The sequence below is a fragment of the Rhinopithecus roxellana genome, chromosome 12 (genome assembly GCF_007565055.1).
Source record: "Rhinopithecus roxellana isolate Shanxi Qingling chromosome 12, ASM756505v1, whole genome shotgun sequence".
Lineage (NCBI taxonomy): Eukaryota > Metazoa > Chordata > Mammalia > Primates > Cercopithecidae > Rhinopithecus > Rhinopithecus roxellana.
The window spans coordinates 133,411,650-133,438,288 of NC_044560.1; the positions used below are offsets into that span (position 1 = coordinate 133,411,650).

The 26,639-nt window shown below is 52.7% G+C and overlaps 1 protein-coding gene across 1 annotated transcript; it reads left to right on the plus strand.

The window, feature by feature from the left end:
* The first annotated feature begins 96 nt into the window (after nt 1–96).
* On the plus strand, nt 97–26,482 carry SIRT2 (sirtuin 2). Its single transcript, XM_010380936.2, has 16 exons — nt 97–112; nt 1,189–1,235; nt 6,060–6,108; nt 6,401–6,514; nt 10,057–10,098; nt 10,239–10,345; nt 10,456–10,512; nt 11,047–11,115; nt 21,302–21,431; nt 23,550–23,609; nt 23,884–23,939; nt 24,156–24,232; nt 24,316–24,367; nt 25,345–25,415; nt 25,550–25,616; nt 25,739–26,482. Exons 1-16 carry the CDS (start codon nt 97–99, stop codon nt 25,820–25,822), a joined length of 1,098 nt encoding a protein of 365 aa, XP_010379238.2. The 3' UTR covers nt 25,823–26,482.
* Nucleotides 26,483–26,639: the final 157 nt, after the last annotated feature.

Here is a 26,639-nt window from a genome sequence, read left to right on the forward strand (position 1 = left end):
GTCGGTGACAGGACAGAGCCGTCGGTGACGGGACACAGTGGTCGGTGACGGGACAGAGCGGTCGGTGACAGCCTCGAGGGCTTCAGCACCGCGCCCATGGCAGAGCCGGACCGTGAGTCGGGAATCCGGGTGGGAGGGTCGGGCCGCGCCGGGGCCTGATTGAAGGCTGCAGGCCCCGGGGCCCAAGGGCGGCCGCAGTGGGGCGGGAAGTAGGGAGCGCTTCGGGGAATGGGGTTCTGAGGGTTGTTGCTAAGCGATCTATATCGCTAGGCTGGTGGGTTTCTGGGTCTCAGGGTGTTCAGGGTTCGTTTACCACATCCACTTGCCAAGTTGCCAATGATCGCGTGTTTCTCACACCTTGGTTGCTAACGACCCTCGCTGCAAAGAACATAAGTTGCCCCGGTCCCGGTTGCTAAGGGTACCTGATTGTTAGAGGCAACCAGAGGATGCTGAGGGACCCCTGCTGTCCCCTTCTATGGCTTCCCCTTGTTCTGCACCTCTCCTAAACCTACCGCCTCCACTGCACCACTGCACCTCCCTCCTAAACCTGCCTCGCAGCCAAAGCGTCCCTTCCCTTCTCTCTTCCTTTCTAAACTTCCCTCTGCCTTGTAAATCTAACCCTTCCTGCACACACACTAACACACTGTCGTGTCCTTCCTAACTCCTCCTGAGTGTTCCTTCATGCCCTGAATCCCTTAGGTAGGAGGAGGATCGCTTGAGCCCAGGAGTTTGAGGCTGCAGTGAGCTATGATCGCACCATTGCACTCCAGCCTGGGTGACATGAGCGAGACCCTTTCTCTAAAAAGTAAAAAAGAAAGAAAGTAAGTCAGGGCCAGACACAATGGCTCATGCTTGTAATCCCAGTACTTTGAGAGGCCAAGGTGGTTGGATCGCTTGATCCCAGGAGTTCAAGATCAGCCTGGGCAAAAGCCCCTACTTTCTCCCTCTCCTTCTAAATCTTCCTCTCCAGCCTCCCTGCCCCTCACTAATCACCTCTCCCGGCATCACTTTGCATGCCGATAAGATCTTTTCTCCGTCCCCTCCCTCCCTGTGCTCTGTTTTTACCACCGTCCCATCCCAGTGTAACTCGGTTGGTGGGTGTTCTGGCCCCTCACTGACCGTTTGAATCCCTTTATTCCCCACTTAATCATTCCCCCCACTGTAACCACCTCTGCTCCCCTCCCTCAGCCTCTCACCCTCTGGAGACCCAGGCAGGGAAGGTGCAGGAGGCTCAGGTGAGATGGGCGAAAGGGTGGAGGGGAGGAGAGAGATGGACTTGTTCCACATCCCGCACTGGGGGGAGGTGGCAAAGGGGAGACAGTCACCCCAGGGCCCTCGGCTCATTGCCCCAATCCCTCACACCACCCAGTGCAGCTTTCTGGGGAAAGGCGGGTTCTGAGGATTGTCAGAGAAGAGTTTCCAGCCTCAAGTCCAGGCCTGCCCTCCCAAACTTTCCTCCTTCCTTGCCGCTGCCTGCCATCCCTTCTGAACCAAATTTGTCCTGGGCCTGGAAGAGACAGGTATCCCATTTGGTCTTGGAACGCACAGATCTCGTGGACAAGTGATGGGAAAAAATTATCTCACAGTGTGATGATAAAAGTAACTCAGGGGGCCAGGTGCAGTGGCTTATGCCTGTAATTCCAATAACTCAGGAGGCTGAGGCGTGAGGATCGCTTGAGCCCAGGAGTTTGAGGCTGCAGTGAGCTATGATTGCATCGTTGCACTCCAGGGTGAAAGAGCAAGACCCTTTCTCTAAAAAGTAAAAAAGAAAGAAAGTAACTCAGGCCAGACACAGTGGCTCATGCTTGTAATACCAGTACTTTGGGAGGTTGAGGTAGGAGGACCGCTTGAGCCTAGGAATTCCAGACCAGTCTGGGCAACATAGGGAGGCCCAAAAAATCTAAAAATTAGCCATGTGCAGTGGTGCATGCCTGTAGTGCCAGCTACTCGTGAGGCTGAGTTGGGGAAGGATTGCTTAAGCCCAGGAGGTTAAGGCCGTAGCATGCCATGATTGTGCCACTGCTCTCCAGCCTGGGCGACAGAGCAAGACACAGTCTCAAAAAAAAAAAAAAAAGATAAAAAGGAAGAAAAGTAAAGAAACTCAGGGCACTGTGGGAGCACAGAGAAAAACTTTCTGGGTCAAAGAAGATTCCAGCCAGGCCATTCCCTGGAGGAATCCACAGGCTGGTCTAGCTGTCAGACCAAGATACAGACACAGTATAAGTGAAGAGTGACTTAGAATTTTCTTAGACAAGGTGAGAAATGGTGATCCACACAACAGGTATCGCTTGTGCAAAGACCTGGGGACATGAAGGAGTGTGATGTGTTCTGTAACTGGGTGGCTGGTAGTGGTCAGCTCATTATAGTCATGGTTAGCATTTACTGATGGCTTACTCCAGCTGTGCACACTGTTTAGTGCCAAACTTGCCTTATCTCACTTCATCTTCCTGGCATCCCTGTGAAGAGAAATGCCTATCATGACCATTTTACAGATGCAGAATTTGAAGCAGAGTTGTTAAGTCACTTGTCCCCTGTCCCTCGGCTAGAGGAGCAGGGAAAGGTTTGAGTCCCCCAGCACTGGGCACACCGCCTGCCAGAGGCTGCCAGGAGAGGTGGACAGGCAGTCTCATAGGAGTTTGAAGGCCCTGCATCAGCACCTCCAGCTCTCCCTTAGGCCAAGCTGCACATACATGCTGGGCACAGGCCTTCCACACAGCCTCACTGTGTACAGCCTGCAAGAGTGCCAGCCCACCCACACCCCCAAGATTGCCTTTCAGACGTGGGGTGGTGCAGAAGCGGGCATCAGAATACCTCACAAATGCACAGTGGAGCCTTGCTAAGGATATAAGAGCCTCCTGTTAGGCTGTGGCAACCCACTCGCCTGGCTCCCAAAGCACAACCAATGTCAGATAAAAAGGTTGAATGTTAAAAAGGATCCTCAGTCCCAAAGAGAGAGATGTGAGGATGTAAAATGCAGCATTGTCCATCACAGGGCAAAACTGGAGACAGTCCAAATGGCTGTTAGTGGATGGGTTAAATGAACTATGGTTCATCCATACAATCCAATACTATGTAGCTGCTCTGAAAAATGAGGTGAGGCTGGGCACGGTGGCTCACACCTGTAATCCCAGTACTTTGGGAGGCAGGAGGATCACTTGAGCCCAGAAGTTCGAGACCAGCCTGGGCAACATAGCAAAATGCCGTCTTTTTTAAAAAAATTATCTTTAAAATTAGGTATGTCTGTAGTATATCGTTCCGCAGAAAACTCAGGATGTTGTACTATGACCTATTTCTGTAAAAATAATTAGTTTTATGCAGAGGAAACTGGAGTAATTACCATTAAGCTTAGCTAACAGTGGTTATCTTTATGAGGGTGGGCTTGGGTAATTACAAGGCATGTGTCCCAAGTCATATGTTGTTGAAGTACACGCGAGTGTGGTCAAGGTTTTTGCAGAGGTTGGCCAATCTCTCTTTCTCTCTCTCTCTCTCATATTCACTCTTTCTTCTCTCTCTCTCTCTTTTTTTGAGATGGAGTCTCACTCTGTCACCCAGGCTGGAGTGCAGTGGTGCGATCTTGGCTCACTTCAACCTCCGCCTCCCGGGTTCAAGCAATTCTCCTGCCTCAGCCTCCTGAGTAGCTGGGACTACAGGCGCCTGCCACCACGCCTGGCTAATTTTTTGTATTTTTAGTAGAGATGGGGTTTCACCATGTTGGCCAGGATGGTCTCAATCTCCTGACCTCGTGATCCACCCGCCTCAGCCTCCCAAAGTGCTGGGATTACAGGCGTGAGCCACCACGCTCGGCCTCTCTCTCTCTATTTTTAGATAGAGACAGAGTCTCACTGTGTTGCCCAGGCTGGTCTTGAACTCCTGGCCTCAAGCAATCTTCCTGGCTCAGCCTCCCAAAGTGTTGGGATTACAGGCATGAGCCACCACGCCCATCTGGAGTTGCAGTATTAAAAAACAATTTTTTAAATTGTCATATGTTTGGAAGGGAGGGTCTTATTCAAAAAGGCTTGGACACAGAGCAGTGAGTGGCGGGGGAAGGGGTTGTCTGAGGTGGTGGCTTGGTCAGAACGGCATTTTGGTGAAATCTCTTGCAGGGCCCAGCCGTGGTCCAGCCTGAAGCAGGCATTCATTCCGAGGTGGAGGAGCTCCTGGAGCTCCTGCCAGGAGCCAGACCCTGTTCTCAGTGCTGGGCACCCAGGCAAAGTCCCTGCCCTTGTGGACATCCTGGCAATTCCATAGATGTCTGGGAAAACTGGAGAAGCCAGAGAGAAGGGCCTTTGAAGTGGAGCGGGGCGAGCTGACCCAGACAGCCTCACATGCAGGGCAGCAGGGTGGATGGGAGGTGGAGACTGAGGCTGGGAGGCTGGGGGAGGAGGCTGGGGCAGGACCCCCAGAGGAGAGGACAGGCTGGACCAGGTGGAGCCCCAGGGAGGGAAAAGGAGTTGGCAGACAGCCCCTTAGGAGACTAAGCGTACATGCTCTGGACCTGAAGCACTGCAGCAGGAGGGTGAGGAGGGAAGCAGAGACAGGAAACATCTGGCTGACTGGGAGACAGTACGATCGCGTTGAGATGAGGCCTGGGAGGAAGACGGGTTTGGGGGAGATGCCAGGGTCTGTTTGGGACATGGTAGGAGTGAGAGGCTGGGGGGCACCTAGGGCAAGGTGTCCAAGAAGCCAGGGAACCCCAGATCTGGGGGCAGAGAGATGGTATCATGAGTGATGGGGCAGAGGCCATTGGCATGGATGAGGCAGGTAGCCCCAGGAAGCTGGAAAAAGAAAGCAGAGAGGCCCTGGACAGAGTCCCAGAAACCTGCCAGTCCACAGCTGGGCTGAGGGGAGGCTTTGAAGAAGGACTCAAAGGTTGCTGGAGAGGTTGGCAGAGAGTGTCTGGGGCCTCGAGCAGGAGGGGCACATAGGTCCTTGCAGTGAGCACTGAAGCTTTGCATTGGAGTCATTCCCAGAGTGACTTGGGACATTATTCAGGGGTCCCCAGAGCTGCTGGGAAGGGACAGCAGGCCCATGCTGCAGGGGACCCAGGGACAAAGGGAAGACCCCAGGCTGTGATAATATTAACAGCAACAGCCAGCGCTTACCGAGCACCTCCCCCGTCCCTGGTGCCGCACCCAGCACCCACACTCCGTTTCCAAGGTGAGGGACACCCAGACTTAGAAAATCAGAGTCGGCCGGGCGCGGTGGCTCAAGCCTGTAATCCCAGCACTTTGGGAGGCCGAGGCGGGCGGATCACAAGGTCAGGAGATCGAGACCATCCTGGCTAACACGGTGAAACCCCGTCTCTACTAAAAAATACAAAAAACTAGCCGGGCGTGGTGGCGGGTGCCTGTAGTCCCAGCTACTCGGGAGGCTGAGGCAGGAGAATGGCGGGAACCCGGGAGGCGGAGCTTGCAGTGAGCTGAGATCCGGCCACTGCACCCCAGCCTGGGTGACAGAGTGAGACTCCGTCTCAAAAAAAAAAAAAAAAAAAAAAATCAGAGTCACAGCCAGGCACAGTGGCTCATGCCTGTAATCCCAGCACTTTAGGAGGCCGAGGCAGGAGACTTGCTTGAGCCCAGGAGTTCAAGGCCACCCTGGGCAACACAGGGAGACCTCGTCTCTACAAAAAAACAAACAAAACAAGATTAGCCTGGTGTAGTGCATGCGCCTGTGGTCCCAGCTACTTGGGAGGCTGAGGTAGGAGGATCCCTTGAGCTTGGGAGGTTGAGGCTGCAGTGAGCTGTGACTGCGCCAGTGCACCCCAGCTGGGTGACAGAGCAAGACACTGTCTCAAAAAAAAAAAAAAGAAAGAAAGAAAGAAAAGAAAAGCGAAGCCACTCTCATGAGGTTGTGCTCCTGGGGACTGGCATGGCCAGGACTCCAACCCAGGCAGCCTGTCCCAGAGCCCTCAAGCTAGCCCCAGTGCAGTCTCTCCACCACCCCACACTTCCTCAGGCCACCTTCCTGCCAGAGCCTTTTCCCCAAACCTGGTATCACCCCCTCTCCTCCCTCCCTAATCCCACCTCTCCGGCCTGGCCACCCCACCCCACCCCTTCCAGGACTCAGATTCAGACTCTGAGGGAGGAGCCGCTGGTGGAGAAGCAGACAGTGAGTATCTTCCTTGAAGGACAGGGAGCAGGGTTCTGGGGGGCGGGGGGATTTCAGGGCAGGGGTGTGGGTGATACCTCCCCAACTCCATCAGGAGTGACGTTCAAAGTATGTAACAGTGGGTTGGGTACCAGTGCCAGAGCAGGCTCCTGGAGGCTCCTGGCTGGGCCAGGCCTCGTGCCTTTAGATGTGGGGAGGCCGGGGACCCCAGGGCTGGGGCCAGGGTGCTGGAGACATCCATGCCCCCTGGCTGAATGCCCATCCTGCCGCTGTCTCTCTTCTCTCCGGCCAGTGGACTTCCTGCGGAACTTATTCTCCCAGACGCTCAGCCTGGGCAGCCAGAAGGAGCGTCTGCTGGACGAACTGACCTTGGAAGGGGTGGCCCGGTACATGCAGAGCGAACGCTGTGAGTCCCCTGTCAGGATTGGGCCACTGTGCCTGGCTCCTGGCCCCAAGTGACCTCCCATCCCCAGCCACTTGAACCATTTATTGAAATCTTTTCTTTACAAGTAGCAAGAAACACAACTGGAACTGGCTTAAGCCAAAGAAGAGTGTGTTGACTCTAATCCAGTTTGAAGCACGGCTGGGCCTAGGTGCTTCCACTTTGTTAAAAATCATAACTCTGGCCGGGCGCACTTTGGGAAGCCGAGATGGGCGGATCATGAGGTCAGGAGATCGAGACCATCCTGGCTAACACGGTGAAACCCCGTCTCTACTGAAAAAAATACAAAAAACTAGCCGGGCGAGGTGGCGGGCGCCTGTAGTCCCAGCTACTCAGGAGGCTAAGGCAGGAGAATGGCATAAACCTGGGAGGCGGAGCTTGCAGTGAGCTGAGATCCGGCCACTGCACTCCAGCCTGGGCGACAGAGCGAGACTCCGTCTCAAAAAAAAAAAAAAAAAAAAAAAAAAATTAAAACTCTCTGATGCTGCTTTTCTTGTGTTGGGGTAAAGGTAACTCCTGGCAGTTCCAAATGCAGGTTCCACCATCCTAGGAGCTGCAACCAAGAGAGCACCTTTTCCCAGTAGTTCAAACCAAACAGCAGAGATTCACTCCCACTGGTCCAGGTTGAGTCACATGCCTGCCCCCAAGTCTCCGATTGGCCAGACCTGGGTCGCTTCTCCATTGCTGAGTGAATTACTGTACTCTGATTGACCAGGCCTGTTTCATAAAATGGGGATAATGATTATAGTATCTAACTCATAAGGTTATTGGGGGACTAAATAAATTAATATAGGACCAGGTGCAGTCGCTCATGTATGTAATCTCAGCACTTTGGGAGGCCATTGTGGGAGGATCACTCAACACTAGACATTCAAGACCAGCTTGGGCAACATAGTGAGAACCCCCCCATCTCTACAAGAAAAAAAAAAATAGCCAGATGTGGGAGCGTTGCCTGTAGTCTCAGCTACTCAGGAGGCTGAGAAGGGAGGATTGTTTGAGCCCAGGAGTTGGAGGCTGCACTGCAGTCTGGGCAACGCAGTGAGACCCTGACTCTAATAAATAAATAAATAAATAAAATTTTAAAAATAAATTAATAAAAATGCAAATGCTTAGAGCAGGGCCTGGAACATAGCGAGAGCTGTGGCAGCGTGTGCCGTGGTTATTACTACAGGAGGCTTGTTTCAGATATAGTGGATAGGTGTCCACTTACTGAGTCACCACGAAATTTATATTTCTTTTCTTTTTTTTTTTTTTTTGAGATGGAGTCTTGCTTTGTTGCCCAGGCTAGAGTGCAGTGGAGTGGCACAATCTCAGCTCACTGCAACCTCCGCCTCCCGGGTTCCAGCAATTCTCCTGCCTCAGCCTCCCAAGTAGCTGGGATTACAGAAGCACACCACCACGCCTGGCTAATTTTTTTATTTCAGTAGAGACGGGGTTTCACCATGTTGCCCAGGCTGGTCTCGAACTCCTGAGCTCAGGCAATCCACCCTCCTCGGCCTCCCAAAGTGCTAGGATTACACGCGTGAACCACCCCGCCTGGCCTGAAATGTATATTTTTTGCCACGAGTTGAGGTCACTGAAGTCTGAGAAACCAGGCCCTCAGCAGTCCTCAACTAGAACAATCGACCCTTTGTGGCTCCTGAGCAGCCTTTTGTTGAGGACGTCTTCTCCAGTGTCCCTGTCCTCCAGCTGCCACCATCTCTCTCCTCGGGCAGCCAAGCCTGCTGCCCTGAGCCTCCCTCTCCTGTGGCAGGCGAGCAGCTGTCTGCAGCCATCTTTTAGCATGGGCAGGCCCCAAAGACAACACAGGCAGTGGCTACAAAGCATTTGTTCCTTGTGTCCTCCTGCTCCTGGATTCTGGGGTAATTGGCTCACAAGGGTGCCCATGAGGAGATAGTAATGAATAATAACAATGAATTGAGGCTGGGCATGGTGGTTCAGACCTATAATCCCAGCACTTAGGGAGGTCGAAAGCAGGAGGATCGCTTGAGGCCAGGAGGTCAAGACCAGCTTGGGCAACAAGCAAGACCCCTTCTCTGCAAAAATGTAAAGGTGAAGCTCCAACCCTCACCTAACCGCCTAAAGCTTTATTTATTTATGTATTTATTTTTTTGAGACGGAGTCTCACTCTGTTGCCCAGGCTGGAATGCAGTGGCGCTATCTTGACCCACTGCAACCTTCACCTCCCAGGTTCAAGCAATTCTCCTGCCTTAGCCTCCCAAGTAGCTGGGACTACAGGCGCCTGCCACCACGCCCGGCTAATTTTTGTACTTTTAATAGAGGCGGGGTTTCAGCATATTGGCCAGGCTGGTCTTGAACTTCTGACCTCAGGTGATCTGCCCCACTTTGGCCTCCCAAAGTGCTGGAATTACAGCTGTGAGCCACCAGGCCCAGCCCTAAAAATTTCTTTTTAACCACTTAATTGAGCCTTCACTATTTGCCAGGCACTGGGCTCAGCACTTTACAAGTGTCCTATTATTTGATCTTCACATTATACCCATAAGACCATTATAGAAGTGATCTGGACAGAGGAGGAAATGAGGCACAAAAAGGTAGTGACTCAGTGCAGGGTCAAACAGCTGCCAAGTGGCAGAGTCAGGATTTGACCCCAGGTCCCCAGACCATATATAGCCACCACTGGATTCAACCAGGCCTGGCCCGATGGCGTCTCAGAGTTAAAGCTCAGGGCTGAAGCTGTGGCAGGCTTTGTGCTCTGTTCACCTTTGCTGTCCTCCCTTGGACAGGGTATCCCAGAGGCATCTGACCCACAGCCTGTCACACTTGTGCCTGTCTATCAGCTGATGGGCAGATGCCAGAGTACTATGGCCTGGTGGCTAATCACCAGCCACCAGCTGTTTCTGTTTAGCTCTGGGCTCTTATCCTCAAGTGGCCTTTTCTCAAGTCCAAGTTGGTGTAATTTCCAACAGTGGATTCTTCCCCCGCCCCGCCCCGCCTTTTTTTGAGATGGAGTCTTGCTCTGTCACCCAGGCTGGAGTGCAATGGCATGATCTTGGCTCACTGCAACCTCCACCTCCTGGGTTCAAGTGATTCTCCTGCCTCAGCCTCCCAAGTAGCTGAGATTACAGGCACGTGCCACCACGCCCGGCTAATTTTGTATTTTCAGTAGAGACAGGGTTTTGCCATGTTGGCCAGGCTAGTCTCAAACTCCTGACCTCAGGTGACCCGCCTACCTCAGCCTCCCAAAGTTCTGGGATTACAGGCATGAGCCACCGCACCCAGCCCAACACTGGATTCTTTATCCTCTGGCTGGCTCTTCCGCAGTCCATTGTGTGACTTCTTCCCCTATCTGAGCCCCAGTCTGTTCGTTTATAAAATGGGGATGTTAACACCATCCCTCTCTAGATGATTGGAAGGCCCATCATGCATCTGAGATGCTTGCCCCAGGGCCTGGCATGGAGTAAACGGTGTCAGGAGCTGTGATGGGTGGTGCTATTATAGGGACTGAGCAAACAGCGCCATATGGTGCATAAGTTCCTCTCCTCCAGGTCGCAGAGTCATCTGTTTGGTGGGTGCTGGAATCTCCACATGTAAGTAACCCTACTCCCCCAGCAGCCACCCCCAGGAATTGGGGAGGAGCCCCAAGGGCTGGGGAGGAGCCCTGTCTGAGCCCTGTCCTGGAAGAGTTAGTATGGTATAGACCAACTGCTCCCTGACCCCCCTCTCCCAGCCGCGGGCATTCCCGACTTTCGCTCTCCATCCACTGGCCTCTATGACAACCTAGAGAAGTACCATCTTCCCTACCCAGAGGCCATCTTCGAGATCAGCTATTTCAAGGTTTGTGTTCCCCCAGGAAGGGGCGTCTGTGAGGGGTGGGGATGGGGGTCACCTGGCTCCAACCCTCATCCTACCTGAGGCATCTGGCCCTCTGGCTGTCTCTCCTACAGAAACATCCGGAGCCCTTCTTCGCCCTCGCCAAGGAGCTCTATCCTGGGCAGTTCAAGGTGAGATCTTTTTTTTGCAGGGGGCAAAACAGGAAAGGTTGGGGGAGGGCACGCATGGGAAGCCCCCCAAGGGCCCTGCAGACAAATATTATGTAGCCATTAAGTATATGGGTGCTGGGCCCAGACTGCCTGGGTTCAAGTCCTGGTTCCTCATGTCTTCATCTTACGACCTTGAGCCTCCGATTTGCCTCCTGTGAAGTGAAGCTGATGGTACTGTCTGAAGAGGGCTGCTTCGAGGCTTAGCTGCACTCATGATGTGGTTGAGAGCCCAGGACCCTGCAGCCAGGCTGCCTGGGTGCAAATCGCAGCTTTGCAGCTCACCCACCATGTGACTTTGGCGACACAGTCCCCTTCCCTGTCCTTCAGTTTCCTCATCTGTGATCTGGGGATAGTGGTGGTCTCTCCCCAACACGGCCGCTTTGCTGATTCCCTGGGGGTAAGACAGTCGCAGTGCCTAGAACAGTTCCTGGCACACGGTAGTGGCCTGTGGCTGTGCCCTGCAATCATGGGCAGTACTGTCGTTCTTCCCTGCAGCCGACCATCTGTCACTACTTCATGCGCCTGCTGAAGGACAAGGGGCTACTCCTGCGCTGCTACACGCAGGTAGGCGGATGCGAGCATCCTGGGAAGAGGATGGGCGGGTAGAACGGGCACGGTGTCCTCAGCGGAGGAGCAGAGCTGCGTGCCCAAGAGCTCAGGCAGGGACTCCAGCAATGCGGGGCCAGGGCTTGGCCTACTGCCTCCTTGCTGCATGACCTGCAGTGAGTCATGTCTTCTCTGCCTCAGTTTCCCCTTCTGTCAAACAGGGTTTGCCCTCCAAGGTCTGCAGTGCGGTGGCAGTGACCTCCTCTCAGGGCCATCCCATGTGTGATGTGAAAGGAGCCCATGGCTGAAGGGACTCTGTGTGCACTATAGGCACCCCAGATTTCACACTGGTTATGAGGGTGTTTCCAAAGTGACTTCATCTAAGAAAATCCATACACTATGACAGGCGTCCAACAAGTAGATGTTCTGCCTTAAGGAAGGGGCACCTTTTTATACTTTTTTTGTGCTTTGCCTAATTATAAACATGGCTCGGACACGTCAGGTGCTTAGCCGAGGGTCTCTCCCTGGGGCATTCAAGCAAGGATGGCTCACATTGTTGGCTTCTGATTTGGTGAGTCTCACATCCATAACAGTAAAAAAATCTTGATGGGCTGGGCACAGTGGCTCACACCTGTAATCCCAGCACTTTGGAGGCCAAAGCAAGAGATCGCTTGAGCCCAGGAGTTCAGGACCAGCCTGGGCAACATAGGGAGACCCTGTTTCTACAAGAAATACAAAAATAGCTGGGCAGGGTAGTGTGTGTCTGTAGTGCCATCTACTCAGGAGGCTGAGGTGGAGGGACTGAGTTCAGGAAGTCAAGACTGCAGTGAGCTGTGATGGTGCCACTGTACTGTAGCCTGGGAGACCTGGTTTGAAAGAAACAAAAAACAAATCAAAACAACAACAAAATGTTGCTGCCTCTACCTGTTTTATGAACATGTATAGAAATTTCATGATGCACTACAACAGCATTCATTCAAGCTCTAGATCACACCTCAGAACCCCGAATTACAAAACAGGTAGCTGGACACAGTGGCTCACACCTGTAATCCCAGCACTTTGGGACGCTGAGGTGGGCAGATCACGAGGTCAGGAGTTCAAGACCAGCCTGTCCAACATCATGAACTCTCATCTGTATTAAAAATACAAAAATTAGGCCAGGCGCGGTAGCTCAAGCCTGTAATCCCAGCACTTTGGGAGGCCGAGACGGGCGGATCACGAGGTCAGGAGATCGAGACCATCCTGGCTAACATGGTGAAACCCCGTCTCTACTAAAAAAATAATACAAAAAACTAGCCGGGCGAGGTGGCGGGCGCCTGTAGTCCCAGCTACTCGGGAGGCTGAGGCAGGAGAATGGCGCAAACCCGGGAGGCGGAGCTTGCAGTGAGCTAAGATCCGGCCACTGCACTCCAGCCCGGGAGACAGAGCGAGACTTCGTCTCAAAAAAAAAAAACAAAAATTAGCCGGGTGTGGTGGCGCCTGTAACCCCAGCTACTTGGGAAGCTGAAGCAGGAGAATCGCTTGAACCCGGGAGGCGGAGGTTGTAGTGAGTCGAGATTGTGCCACTGCACTCCAGCCTGGGTGACAGAGCGAGACTCCATCTCAAAAAAAAACAGAGGGGTAACATTGAACGTAAATAAGTGTTCTGGTGTTTTCTCCCTGCACCTGGCAGTTTGGCACCTGCAGCCCCGAAAGCTACCACCAGAGGGAGGAACAACTCGCTTTAGATTCAGATTTCTCAGGTGGGCCAGGTGTTGCCACCTGGGGCTGCTGGGAGGCAGAGGGCAGGGGAGGCCTCCTTCTTCCAAGAGGAGGAGTCCTGTGATCCCAGCGCTTTGGGAGGCCAAGGTGGGAGATCGCTTGAGCCCATGAGTTCAGGACCAGCCTGGGCAACATAGGGAGACTCCGGGCTCAGAATAAACCTTCTGCCCAGAGAGTCACCATTATTCCAGGACGTGGCTCAGATACGATAAACAGCTCACTTGAAGCCAAGTGCTTTCTGTGGTTGATGTCATGACACCCACCCCAAGACCCTGCTGGCCCTTGTTTGTCAGCTTGTGTCAAAGTAAATGTTCACTGAGTTGATTCCCTGCTGCAGGGAGGGAGATGATGGACGAGATGGAGACGCCACATACTAAGTATATAAGATTGTTGTGGGTCTCTGGAACACAGTTAAGCCGGAAGGGGAGTCAGAAACAGTGTATGTGTTTGGGAAAGGGGATGCTGATGTAAACCCCATCTCTACTAAAAATACAAAAATTAGCCAGGCGTGGTGGCGTGTGCCTGTACTCCTAGTTACTTGGGAGGCTGAGGCATGAGAGCTGCTTGAACCTGGGAAGTGGAGGTTGCAGTGAGCCAAGATTGCACCACTGCACTCCAGCCTGGGTGACAGAGAGACTCCATCTCAAAAAAAGAAAAACAAATGACATATTGCATACAAACTATTATATAAAGGCCAGGCGTGGCGGCTCACGTCTGTAATCCCAGCACTTTGGGAGGCTGAAGTCAACGTCAGGAGTTCAAGATCAGCCTGGACAACATGACGAAACCCATCTCTACTAAAAATACAAAAATTAGCTGGGTGTGGTGGCGTGTGCCTGTAATCACAGCTACTCGGGAGGCTGAGGCACAACGTTCACTTGAACCTGGGAGGCAGAGGCTGCAGTGAGGCGAGGTCGCACCACTGCACTCCAGTACTCCATCTGGGGTGGCAGAGCGAGACTCCATCTCAAACAAAACAAAACAAAACAAAACAAAACAAAAACCAATATGTTATATAAAGGTGGAAAAAAATGTTCCACTCTCATATTTCATGAAACCTTTTTTTTTTTTTTTTTGAGACAGAGTTTCGCTCTTGTTGACCAGACTGGAGTGCAATGGTGCGATCTTGGCTCACTGCAACCTCTGCCTCCTGGGTTCAAGCAATTCTTCTGCCTCAGCCTCCCAAGTAGCTGGGATTACAGGTGCCTGCCACCATGCCCGGCTAATTTTTTATATTTTTAGTAGAGACGGACTTTCACCATGTTGGCCAGGATGGTCTCAATTTCTTGACCTCATGATCCGCCCACCTTGGCCTCCCAAAGTGCTGGGATTACAGGCGTGAGCCACCGCACCCGGCCTCATGAAACCATTTTATTCAAACGTGTCACACTGTTCTTCAACCTCAGCCACTTTTGTCACTGATCCAGTTTTCAGGAACACAATATCTTTGCTCCTTTTTGAATTGTGAGAATGCAGCACTATTGAAGCTATGTATGCTGCTATTTTTCTCTCAAAACACAAGTATCCATTCAAACATTTAAACAGGTGTCTTGGTCAGGGGAGGCCTTTCTGAGAAGGTGACATTTAAGCAAAGACCTGTAGGAAGAGAGGGAGAGCACCTCGGGGTTATTTGGGGGAAGAGTGTGTTCCGGGAAAGGGATGGTCAGTGCACAGGTGCTGAGGCGAGCCTGTATTCCGCTAGTTACGAGCTTGTTTTCCACTAATTTTGAGCCTGTATTTGGCTAGTTCAGAGAATCCCAGGAAGCAGGATGTGAGTGAATGATGAGGAGATTGCAGGAGAGAGTGGAGGAGCCAAGGTCAGGGAGGTGACAAAGATGGACCCTACAGGGCCTTGCAGGCCGCAGGGAGGGACTTGGCCTTTACGCTGAGTGAGATGGGGCCACGGGTGGGTTCTGAGCACGGGAGGGATGTGACCTGACTCAGGCATTCCCAGGCTCCTCTGGCCGTGTTGGGGACAGACTGTGGGGGCAGTGAGGAGGGAGCTACAGAGACCAGACAGGAGGCAGCCGCGATGGTCCAAGCAGGAGAGGGTGGAGGCTGGACCAGGGCAGGGGTCATCACCGTGGGGAGAAGTGGGCAGGTTATGAATCTGTTTTGAAGATGGAGCAATAGGACTTCCAGATAGAGGGGCCGTGGCCGTGAGAGTAAGAGCCCAGGACCACCTGAGACCTCGCAGCCTGGTGCCGGCTGCTTTGTTCTGAGATGGGGGGAATGGGCCAGGGAATGGTGCTGGGGGTGCATGAGGAATTGTCTTGTGGAGGCTGAGAGGCCTGATTGACCAAGGAGAGAGCTGGACTCAGGAGTCTGGACAGAGGATGAAACTGGGGCACAAAAAGGTTGTGCGTTCATGCAGGGTCACCATCCACTTGGTGAGCAGAAAGATCCCAGCTCTGTTCCTGTGTGAGTTTGTTGCTAATTTGTTAGATGATGATTAAACTCACCAGACAGGATGAGAAACTTAGGTCTGGGATGAAGTATTCTGTCAGGATGCTCACTGTGGTCACTGTCCAAGTCTGTCAGAAGCAAAAACCCATACCCTTAACCGTGATGGTGCCTCAACAGTGAGCCATTGTCACACCAAAACCAACATAGCAACGTTCTGGGGTCAGCGTGAAGTACCCAGCCATCTCTCCGCTACTTGTGGTATTTAATGTATGGATTTAACTACACTTACATATTGAAAATGGCATATTGCTGGCTGGGCAAGGTGGCTCACGTCTGTAATCCCAGCACTTTGGGAAGCCGAGGCACACAGATCTTTTGAGCTCAGGAGTTTGAGACCATCCTGGTCAACATGGTGATATCCTGTCTCTACCAAAAATATAAGTTAGTTGGGCATGGTGGTATACGCCTGTAGTTCCAGCTACTTGGGAGGCTGAGGTAGGATGATTGCTGAAGTCTGGGAGTTTGAGGCTGCGGTCACACCACTGCATTCCAGCCTGCGTGACACACAGTGATCCTGTTTAAAAAAAAAAAAAAAAAGGGGGCCGGGTGTGATGGCACACATGTGTAATCCCAGTACTTTGGGACGCCAAGGCAGATGGATCACTTGAGGTCAGGAGTTCGAGACCAGCTTGGCCAACTTGGCAAAACCCCATCTCTACTAAAAATACAAAAACTAGCTGGGCATGGTGGCAGGCGCCTGCAATCCTAGCTACTGAGGAGGCTGAGGCAGGAGAATTGCTTGAACCCGGGAGGTGGAGGTTGCAGTGAGCCGAGATCGCATCATTGCCCTCTAGCCTGGGCAACAGAGTGAGACCCTGTCTCAAAAGAAAAAAAAAGGAATATTGTATGCAATATAAAGGTGGAAAAAAATGTTGTACTCTCATGTCTCATGAAAGTACTTTATTCAAACATGTCACCCTGTTCTTCAACCGCAGCCACTTTTTGTTGCTGTCCCAGTTTTGGGGAAGACGTGTTCTTTGCTCCTTTTGGAATTGTGAGGATGCGGCACTTCTGAAGCTGTGTGTGATGCTGTTTTCTCTTAAGATACAAGTATCCGTTCAAACATTCGGATAGTTGTCTTGTTCACTCAAGTTGCTGTAGTGTCCACAGCAAAGAGGCTTATAGTTCTTTTCAATTATATACATATGTAGGCCTGGCACAGTGGCTCACACCTGTGGTCCCAGCACTTTGGGAGGCCAAGGTGGGCAGATCACTTAAGGTCAGGAATTCGAGACCTACCTGGCCAACATGGTGAAACCCCATCTCTACAAGAAAATACAAATATTAGCTGGGCATGGTGGTGCGCACCTGTGGTCCCAGCTATGTGGGAGGCTGAGACATGAGAATCGCTGGAACCCAGGATGCAGAGGTTGCTGTGAACCGAGTTTGTGCCACTGCACTCCAGCCTGGGTGACAGAGTGAGACCTTGTCTCAAAAAATAAATAAATAAATAAATAAATTATATTCATGATATTTATACTATACAAGAGGTTCTGTATTTGGCTTTTTTTTTTTTAAACTTAACCTTATCTGGAAGACCATTCCATGTCCACATCCATATCACAGCTTCAGGCTTCTTTGTTTGTTTGGTTTTGGTTTTTTTCTGAGATAGACCCTGACAATGGCGCAGTCTCTGCTCGCTGCAGCCTCTGCCTCCCAGACTCAGGCGATTCTCCTGCCTCAGCCTCTCAAGTAGTCACAGGGGCCCACCACCACACCTGGCCAATTTTAGTGCATGCTTTCACCATGTTGGCCAGGCTGGTCTCGAACTCCTGACCTCAGGGGATCCATGCGCCTCAGCCTCCCAAAGTACTGGGATTACAGGCGTGAGCCACAGCGCCTGGCCCTCTTCATACTTTTTAAAAGCTTAGTCTGATTCTATTGTAGGGACTTCACTTTCGTTTTCAGGTTTAAATATAAATGTCACAGCTGGATAGAGTACCCCAGCCCACCTCACCACCACTTTACTCTTCTCAGCTTAAAGGTAGTTCAGTGAGGCTAGGTGCAGTGGCTCAGGCCTATAATCCCAGCACTTTGGAAGGCTGAGGTGGGCAAATCACAAAGTCAGGAGTTCAAGACCAGCCTGACCAACATGGTGAAACCCTGTCTCTACTAAAAATACAAAAATTAGCCGGGTGTGGTGGTGCATGCCTGTAATCCCAGCTACTGAGGAGGCTGAGGCAGGAGAATCACTGGAATCGGGGAGGCGCAGGTTGCAGTGAGCCGAGATGGCACCATTGCACTCCAGCCTGGGTGTCAGACCGAGACTCCGTCTCAAAAAAAAAAAAAAAAAAAAAAAGATAATTCAGTTAGAAGAAAAGAAAAGAAAAGAAAGCACTGTTTGAGAGGAACATACTTATTTTTATAACCATACAGAGAATGTACTCAGGAAGTTGTGAATGGCAGCTCATGGGTTAGGTGTCCTGTAGAAGGCTGGACCCACCATGGCATCAGCCAGCCACACACATGAGCCGAGCTGTGTGCCTTGATGTGGGGCGGCCACATTCACCCAGAGGAAGTGCCACCTTCCATCTGCACCCATGCACCATTAGGCCTGGAGCCACCCTGCCAGTGATGATTTTTCTGTTGGCGGCACAATGTTTCAAGACAAAAAATAAGCTAAGGTTTAAAAATCAAGCCTGGACTGGGTGCGGTGGCTCACGCCTGTAATCCTAACACTTTGGGAGGCCGAGGCGGGCAGATCACCTGAGGTCAGGAGTTCAAGACCAGCCTGGCCAACATGGTGAAACTCCATCTCTACGAAAAATACAAAAATAGCTGGGCGTGGTGGCGGGCACCTATAATCTCAGCTACTTGGGAGGCTGAGGCAGGAGAATCGCTTGAGCCTGTTAGGTGGAGGTTGCAGTGAGCCAAGATCGCACCACTGCATGCCAGCCTAGGCGACAGAGGGAGACCCTGTCTCAAAAAATAATAATAATAATTAAAAATAAAAGTAAATAAAAATCAAGCCTGGGGCCAGGCACGGTGGCTCAAGCCTGTAATCCCAGCACTTTGGGAGGCCGAGACGGGCGGATCACGAGGTCAGGAGATCGAGACCATCCTGGCTAACACAGTGAAACCCCGTCTCTACTAAAAAATACAAGGCCGGGCGCGGTGGCTCAAGCCTGTAATCCCAGCACTTTGGGAGGCCGAGACGGGCGGATCACGAGGTCAGGAGATCGAGACCATCCTGGCTAACACGGTGAAACCCCGTCTCTACTAAAAATACAAAAACTAGCCGGGCGAAGTGGCGGGCGCCTGTAGTCCCAGCTACTCGGGAGGCTGAGGCAGGAGAATGGCGTAAACTCGGGAGGCGGAGCTTGCAGTGAGCTGAGATCTGGCCACTGCACTCCAGTCCGGGCGACAGAGCGAGACTCCGCCTCAAAAAAAAAAAAAAAAAGAAAAAAAAAAAAAAATACAAAAAACGAGCCGGGCGAGGTGGTGGGCGCCTGTAGTCCCAGCTACTCGGGAGACTGAGGGAGGAGAATGGCGTAAACCCAGGAGGCGGGGCTTGCAGTGAGCTGAGATCCGGCCACTGCACTCCAGCCTGGGCGACAGAGCGAGACTCTGTCTCAAAAAAGAAAGGAAACAAACCCTTCCCGTTGTTCTTCCTGGAGTCTCTGGGAAACGCAGTCAGTTTGAGCCATCTCTGCATAACCTCTGCCGGTGTCCTCTGTCAGCACCAGCTTTAGCAGCGTTCCTCGCAGGCAAACAAAAGCTGCTCCAAAGGGGCTGTTTTAAGAAAAATGAGGGCGCACAAATGTCTGTGCAGAAAAGAACATTCCCACCTGTTTAATATGGAAAGTATCACTGTTGTAAAACCGTGGCCAGGCATGGTGGCTCACACCTGTAATCCTAGAACTTTGGGAGGCTGAGGCGGGCGGATCACGAGGTCAGGAGTTCGAGACCATCCTGGCCAACATGGTGAAACCCCGTCTCTACTAAAAATACAAAAATTAGCTGGGCATAGTGGCACGCGCCTGTGTTCCCAGCTACTGAGGAGGCTGAGGCAGGAGAATCACTTGAACCCGAGAGGCGGAGGTTGCAGTGAGCCGAGATCATGCCACTGCACTACAGCCTGGGCAACAGAGCAAGACTCTGTCTCAAAAAAAAAAAAAAAATTAGCCAGGCATGGTGGCGGCTGCCTGTAATCTCAGCTACTTGAGAGGCCGAGACAGGGAGAATTGCTTGAACCCAGGAGGCAGAGGTTGCAGTGAGCCGAGATCGCGCCATTGTACTCCAGCCTGGGCAACAAGAGTGAAACTCCATCCGAAAAAAATAAAAAGGAAAAAGAAAAGAAAACAGTGGCCGGGCACAGTGTCTCGCGCCTATAATCCTGACGCTTGGGAGGCTGAGGTGGGAGGATCACTTGAGCCCAGCAGTTCAAGACCAGCCCAGGCAACATAGACCACCCCACCCCCGATCTCTACAAAAAAAATTAAAAAGATAAAAAATTAGCCTGGCATGGTGGCATTTGCCTGTAGTCCCAACTACTCAGTGGGCTGAGGTGGGAGGATGGCTTGAGCCCAGGAGGTTACAGAAGGCTACAGTGAGCCATGATCAGACCACTGCACTCCAGCCTGAGGGACAGAGCAAGACCCTGCCTCCAAAAAAAGAAAAGAATACAGGTGAATATGCCATCTATGAAACAGGCCATAGTAAGAAAGGACCCTGGCTGCTAAAGGGGAAGACAGTGATTAAAGTCAAGGAAGGGCCAGGCATGGTGACTCACACTGTAATCCCAGCACTTTGGGAAGCTGAGGCAGGAGGCTCGCTTGAGCCCAGGAGCTCTAGACCAGCCTGGGCAACATTGTGAGACCCCATCTCTACAGAAAATTTTAAAAATAATCCAGATGTGGAGGCTGTGGTGGGAGGATCACTTGAGCCCAGGAGTTGGAGGCTGCAGTGAGCTATGATTGAATCACTGCACTACAGCCTGGGTGACACAGTGAGACCTTGTCTCAAATACATTAAAAAAATGGCCAGGTGCAGTGGCTAATGCCTATAATCCCAGCACTTTGGGAGGCCGAGGCAGGCAGATCACAAGGTCAGGAGTTCGAGACCAGTCTAGCCAACATGGTGAAACCCCCATCTCTAATAAAAAAAAACAAAAATTAGCTGATCGTGTTGGCACGTGCCTGTAATCCCAGCTACTTGGGAGGCTGAGACAGGAAAATCTCTTGAACCTGGGAGTCAGAGGTTGCAGTGAGCCGAGATTGTGCCACTGCACTCCAGCCTAGGTGACAGAGCGAGACTCCATCTCCAAAAAAAAAAAAAAAAAAACAAGTGAGCCCTCCTGATTCATTTATGTTAATGCTTGCCCATAGCTGCCACATGCAGCTGTGCAGGGTGCGCACTGCACAAGGATGCCACATCTGAGGGGGGGGGGCTCCATTTACAACACAGACATTGTAAATTTATGTTAATTTCAATAATTAATGACAGATGGCAATAAAGCATCTGGCTCTAATAAAACAACTTTTTTTTCTGAAAAATTGAAGCAAATGGCCTGAATTTGCAGAATAAAAGCTACACGGGCTGGGAGTGGCTGTGGGCCTGGCCTCATAGATATTTAGGTTTGGGCCTTTTTTTTGTTTTGTTTTGTTTTTTTGCATTTGTGTGTGTGTGTGTGTGTGTGTAGAGACAGGGTCTTGCTATGTTGCCCAGGCTGGTCTTGAACTCCTGGCCTCAAGTGATCCTCCCACCTCAGCCTCCCAAAGTGCTGGGATTACAGCCGTGAGCTGCCATGCCCAGCCTGGCCCCTGCCTTTAAGCAGCCTTGACTGTCACCCTTTGAGTGGCACCATTGGGATGAACAGAAGTCTTCAGATACAACCTGCCACTTGTTTCTCCTCCCTCCCTTCTCCACCTGTCCCCACCACCTCACTGCTTCTCATGGCCTCAATTCCCTACTGTGCCTTCTGGCCTACAAGGGGTGGCTCACTCCTCACCCCTCTCCCCTTCATCTCTCCCTCTAGAACATAGATACCCTGGAGCGAATAGCGGGGCTGGAACATGAGGACTTGGTGGAGGCCCATGGCACCTTCTACACGTCGCACTGCGTCAGTGCCAGCTGCCGGCACGAATACCCGCTGAGCTGGATGAAAGGTGAGGCTGAAGGCCATCCCAAGGGCAGGCCTCCCCTCAGCACCAGGAGCAGTGTCTCCATGCAGTGGGCACCAATTCTGTCCCGCTCAAGTCTTAGTTTTTGTTTGTTTGTTTGTTTTTGAGACAGAGTCTCACTCTGTCGCCCACGCAGGGAGTTCAGTGGGGTGATCATGGCTCACCGCAGCCCCAACTGCCTGACTGATCTCCTGTCTTTGGCTGTTTTTAATAGAGGATAGTAGGCCAGGAGCAGTGGCTCACGCCTGTAATCCCAGCACTTTGGGAGGCCAAGGCGGGCGGATCACCTGAGGTTAGGAGTTCAAGACCAGCCTGGCTAACATGATGAAACCTCGTTTCTACTAAAAATACAAAAAAAAAAGAAAAAAAATTAGCCTGGTGTGGTGGTAGGCGCCTGTAATTCCAGCTACTCAGGAGGCTGAGGCAGGAGAATCGCTTGAACTTGGGAGGTGGAGGTTGCAGTGAGCTGAGATCGCACCATTGCACTCCAGCTTGGGTAACAAGAGCAAAACTCTGTCTCAAACAAACAAAAGACAAAAACAAGAAGTCACTTATTCCACTCATGGAAAGCCATTTCTGACATTCTTTATGCTGATTTAACAAAGCCTCTGGTGTCCCTCTGAGATAAGGACAGCTGCAGCATTTGCAGAAGGACCTCTGGAGTGTGGCGGTTCTGATAAAATGCCAGCTGAGCGCCCCTAGGCTGAGGATTCCTGAATAGCCCAACTGCAAGCAGCTGGGGGCAGTGTACAATTCACATTACCCCCATTATGTGTCATTGACAGCAGCGTCACAGACAGCACCCACGGTATCATGCTGTCCATGCAGAAATATTTTTTTAAAAATTACCAACTACTGACATTGAAACAATGCTCTATAAATGTGTGCGGAATGAATGAATGGACAGTTGAACAAATGACTTAGAATTCAGTGGGTTGCAAGTGACAGGCATGCTTTCTTTTTTTGTTTTGTTTTGTTTTTTTTGTTTTGTTTTTTGAGACGGAGTCTTGCTCTGTCACCCAGGCTGGAGCGCAGGGGCGCAACCTTGGCTCACTGCAATCTCCGCCTCCCGGGTTCAAGCAATTCTCCTTGCCTCAGCCTCCTTAATAGCAGGGATTACAGGCACGTGCCACAACCCCTGCATAATTTTTGTATTTTTAGTAGAGACAGTGTTTCACCACGTTGACCAGGCTGGCCTCAAACTCCTGACCTCAGATGATCCACCTGCCTCAGCCTCCCAAAGTGCTGGGACCACCACGCCCGGCCAGAAATGCTTTCAGGCTTCCTAAATCATTAAGCAATAAGGCCAGGCATAGTGGCTCATGCCTGTAATCCCAACACTTTGGGAGGTCGAGGTGGGTGGATCACTTGAGCCCAGGAGTTTGAGAACAGCCTGGGCAACATAGGGAGATTCCATCTCTACAAAAAATAGAATGTAGCCAGGTGTGATGGTGCATGCCTGTGAGCCCAGCTACTCGGGAGGCTAAGGCGGAAGGATCACGTGGCCTGGGAGGTCGGTGGTGCAGTAAGCCATGATCACACCACTGCACTCAGCCATGATTGCACCACCACACTCCAGCCTAGGCAACAGAACGAGACCCTGTCTCAAAAAAACAAACAAACCAATAAGGCCGGGCGCAGTGGCTCACACCTGTAATCGCAGCACTTTGAGAGGCCAAGGTAGGCAGATTTGCTTGGGCCCAGGAGTTTGAGACCAGCCTGGGCAACATGGCAAAACCCTCTCTCTACAAAAACTACAAAATTTAGCCGGGCGTGCTGGCATGCACCTGTAATCCCAGCTACTCAGGAGGCTGAGGCAGGAGGATCACTTGAAGCTGGGAGGTCGTGGCTACAGTAAGCCATGATCGTGCCACTGCACTCCAGCCTGGGCAACACAGTGAGACCTTGTCTCAAAAACAAACAAAAAAAGAGAGGTCTTTTCTGAGCAGAGTGGACACCCCAGGAGACACCTGTCACACTCCGAGTGACAGTGACAGAGGTGTGTTCATGTTAACAGTGGAAGAGGGATGGGGGTGCTGCACCTGCAGACTCCAGCCCAGATGCTCTTACCACCTTCTCTCTCTTCCCCTTCCCCACACCCAGAGAAGATCTTCTCTGAGGTGACGCCCAAGTGTGAGGACTGTCAGAGCCTGGTGAAGCCTGGTGAGCCTCGGGCCAGGGACCTGCCCAGGTGGATTTGGGTGGGGGTCCCCTCCTCCCCCTGGCCCCTTCCCAAAGGCCACAACCCCACACATCTGGCCACCTCTGTCTCTGAACGGTGCCCCAGATCCATCCTGGGGAGAATTGGGTTTGTGCCCTTGGCCAGTCCCCACTGTCCCCAACTCCCACGGCAGCCTCCAGGTCTGCCCTGGCTCCCACCTGTCCTCTCTGCCTCCCCATGTCACTGTCTCTGTCCGTCCATCTGTCTCCGCCTCAGATATCGTCTTTTTTGGTGAGAGCCTCCCAGCGCGTTTCTTCTCCTGTATGCAGTCAGTAAGTGGCCCCCTGCCCTCCCCGCATCCCCAACCACCGCCTCCACCTGTGCTGGGCCCCATGGGGCAGCCTGGGCCCTGCCTCAGGAAACCTCCCCAGCTGTGTGGGGCATCCCCAGCTGTGTGGGGCGGAAGGGAGATTTGCTGCTGGGGGATGGGGAAGGGAGCGGTGGCGCAGCCTGGGCAGAGGCTCCCAAGCTCATGCCCCTCCCCACAGGACTTCCTGAAGGTGGACCTCCTCCTCATCATGGGCACCTCCTTACAAGTGCAGCCCTTTGCCTCCCTTATCAGCAAGTAGGTTGGGGGCTGTGGCTAGGAGGGCGGCTGGGCCCCCAGGGCCAGAACAGACCCTGACCCCTCAGCTCCCCCTCCCCCAGGGCACCCCTCTCCACCCCTCGCCTGCTCATCAACAAGGAGAAAGCTGGCCAGGTAAGAGCCCTTCCTCACGCCCCCACTCCTCACAGGCTCCCACTTCCCTCCCACCAGCTTCCTCAGAGGGAACCCCCACTGTGGAACCCCAGCACTTTGGATTCCTCAGCTCAGACCCTGGAGCTCTCTGGAATCCAGAGGGGTGGAGTTCCAGGCCTCTGAGACATTCACCGCCCTTTTGAGCAAGTGATAGAATTCCAACTCAAACCAGCTGAAGCCAGATAGGAAGGCCAGGCTTCCAGGGACTGAGGAGGTGGGAGGAGGTGCGGGAGGTCGGGGGAGGCAGTGCAGGGGGCGATGAGTGGGTCCACACTCCGGGTCTCTTGGATCTCTTTTTCCCAGGCAGCCTCACTCTAGGGTAGGTGCTCCCTCCTGGGTGTTCCCCTCAGGGGAAGTAGGCAGGGTCACCAGGCAAGCAGCGCACACCGTAGGCAGACACTGTCCCAAGCCTTAGCCTGCGTGAACTCACTGATGCCACAACCCCATCGCGGTTTCGTGATCACCCCTATTCTACAGATAAGGAAACTAAGACACAGAGAGGACAAGTCACTTGACCAAAGTCACAAAGCTGGCCGGGCGCGATCGCTCACGCCTGTAATCCCACACTTTGGGCGGCCAAAGAGGGTGGATCACCTGAGGTCAGGAGTTCGAGACCAGCCTGGCCAACATGGTGAAACCCCGTCTCTACTAATAATACAAAAATTAGCCAGGCATGGTGGCTGGCACCTGTAATCCAAGCTACTTAGGTGGCTGAGGCAGGAGAATCACTTGAACCCAGGAGGTGGAAGTTGCAGTGAGCCGAGATCGCGTCATTGCACTCCAGCCCGGGCAACAAGAGCGAAACTTTGTCTCAAAAGAAAACAAAAAAAACAAAAAAAACCCCCAAAGTCACAGCGCTAGGATTCAAACCCAGGCCACCTGGCTCCAGGGTCTGTGCTCTTAGCTCTCCCTTCCCTGCCCCACCCCCTCCCTGGCAGTCGGACCCTTTCCTGGGGATGATCCTGGGCCTCGGAGGAGGCATGGACTTTGACTCCAAGAAGGCCTACAGGTGAGACTCCTCCGCCTGGGGTTGGGGCAGCCTGGAAGGCACAGGGTGAGGTGGGAGGGAGGGCACGAAGGCAGATGAGAGGAGCAGGCAGGGGCGAGCCTGCCTGGGGACTCTGATCTCCTGCCGCACCGCAGGGATGTGGCCTGGCTGGGTGACTGCAACCAGGGCTGCCTGGCCCTTGCTGAGCTCCTCGGGTGGAAGGTAAGGAGCCGGGCGACCCCAGCCTGTCCTGAGCCCCGTCCCTGGACCCTCTCCCCACCCCACGGGTCCTCTGACCCCATGATGCACAGTGACCTTTGACTTCTGTGACCTTTCTCCTGCAGAAGGAGCTGGAGGACCTTGTCCGGAGGGAGCACGCCAGCATAGATGCCCAGTCGGGGGCGGAGGCCCCTAACCCCAGCACTTGAGCTTCCCCCAGGAAGTCCCCACCACCTGCCAAGGATGAGGCCAGGACAACAGAGAGGGAGAAACCCCAGTGACAGCTGCATCTCCCAGACGGGACGCCAAGCTCCTCAGGGACAGCTGAGTCCCAACCAGGCCTGGGCCCCTCTTAACCGGCAGTTCTTATCTGGGGAGCTTAGAACATCCCCAATATCTTACCACTCCCTCCCCAAAACTGGGGTTCCAGCAACCCTGCCCCCCCAACCCCAGCAAATCTCTAACACCTCCTAGAGACCAAGGCTTGAACAGGCATCTCTACCAGCCCCACTCTCTCTAACCGCACCAGGGCTAAGGAGTAACCTCCCTCATCTCTAACTGCCCCACGGGGCCAGGGCTACCCCAGAATTTCTAACTTCCAGGACCGGGAGTTTCGGGCCCCCACTCTGTCTCCTGCCCCCAGGGGCCTGTGGCTAAGTAAACCAAACCTAACCTACCCCAGTGTGGGTGTGGGCCTCTGAATATAACCCACACCCAGCATAGGGGGAGTCTGAGCCGGAAGGGCTTCCGAGTCTCTGCCTTCAGCTCCCAAAGTGGGTGGCGGGCCCCCTTCACATAGGACCCACTTCCCATACTGGGTAGAAGACCTTGCTTATTGGAGACAAATTAAAAACAAAAACAACTAACAATCCGGTCTGGCCTCCTGTTTCTTTCTGTGGGCACCCAGGGAAATCTCTGAAGGGAGGGGGTTAGATCTTGGGCCACTAAGGAACCAGAAAGTCTCCAGGATCCAGAGTGAGGGGTGACAGGAGGGTCCTCACAGGGGCCCCTCATGGCTCTGACCCC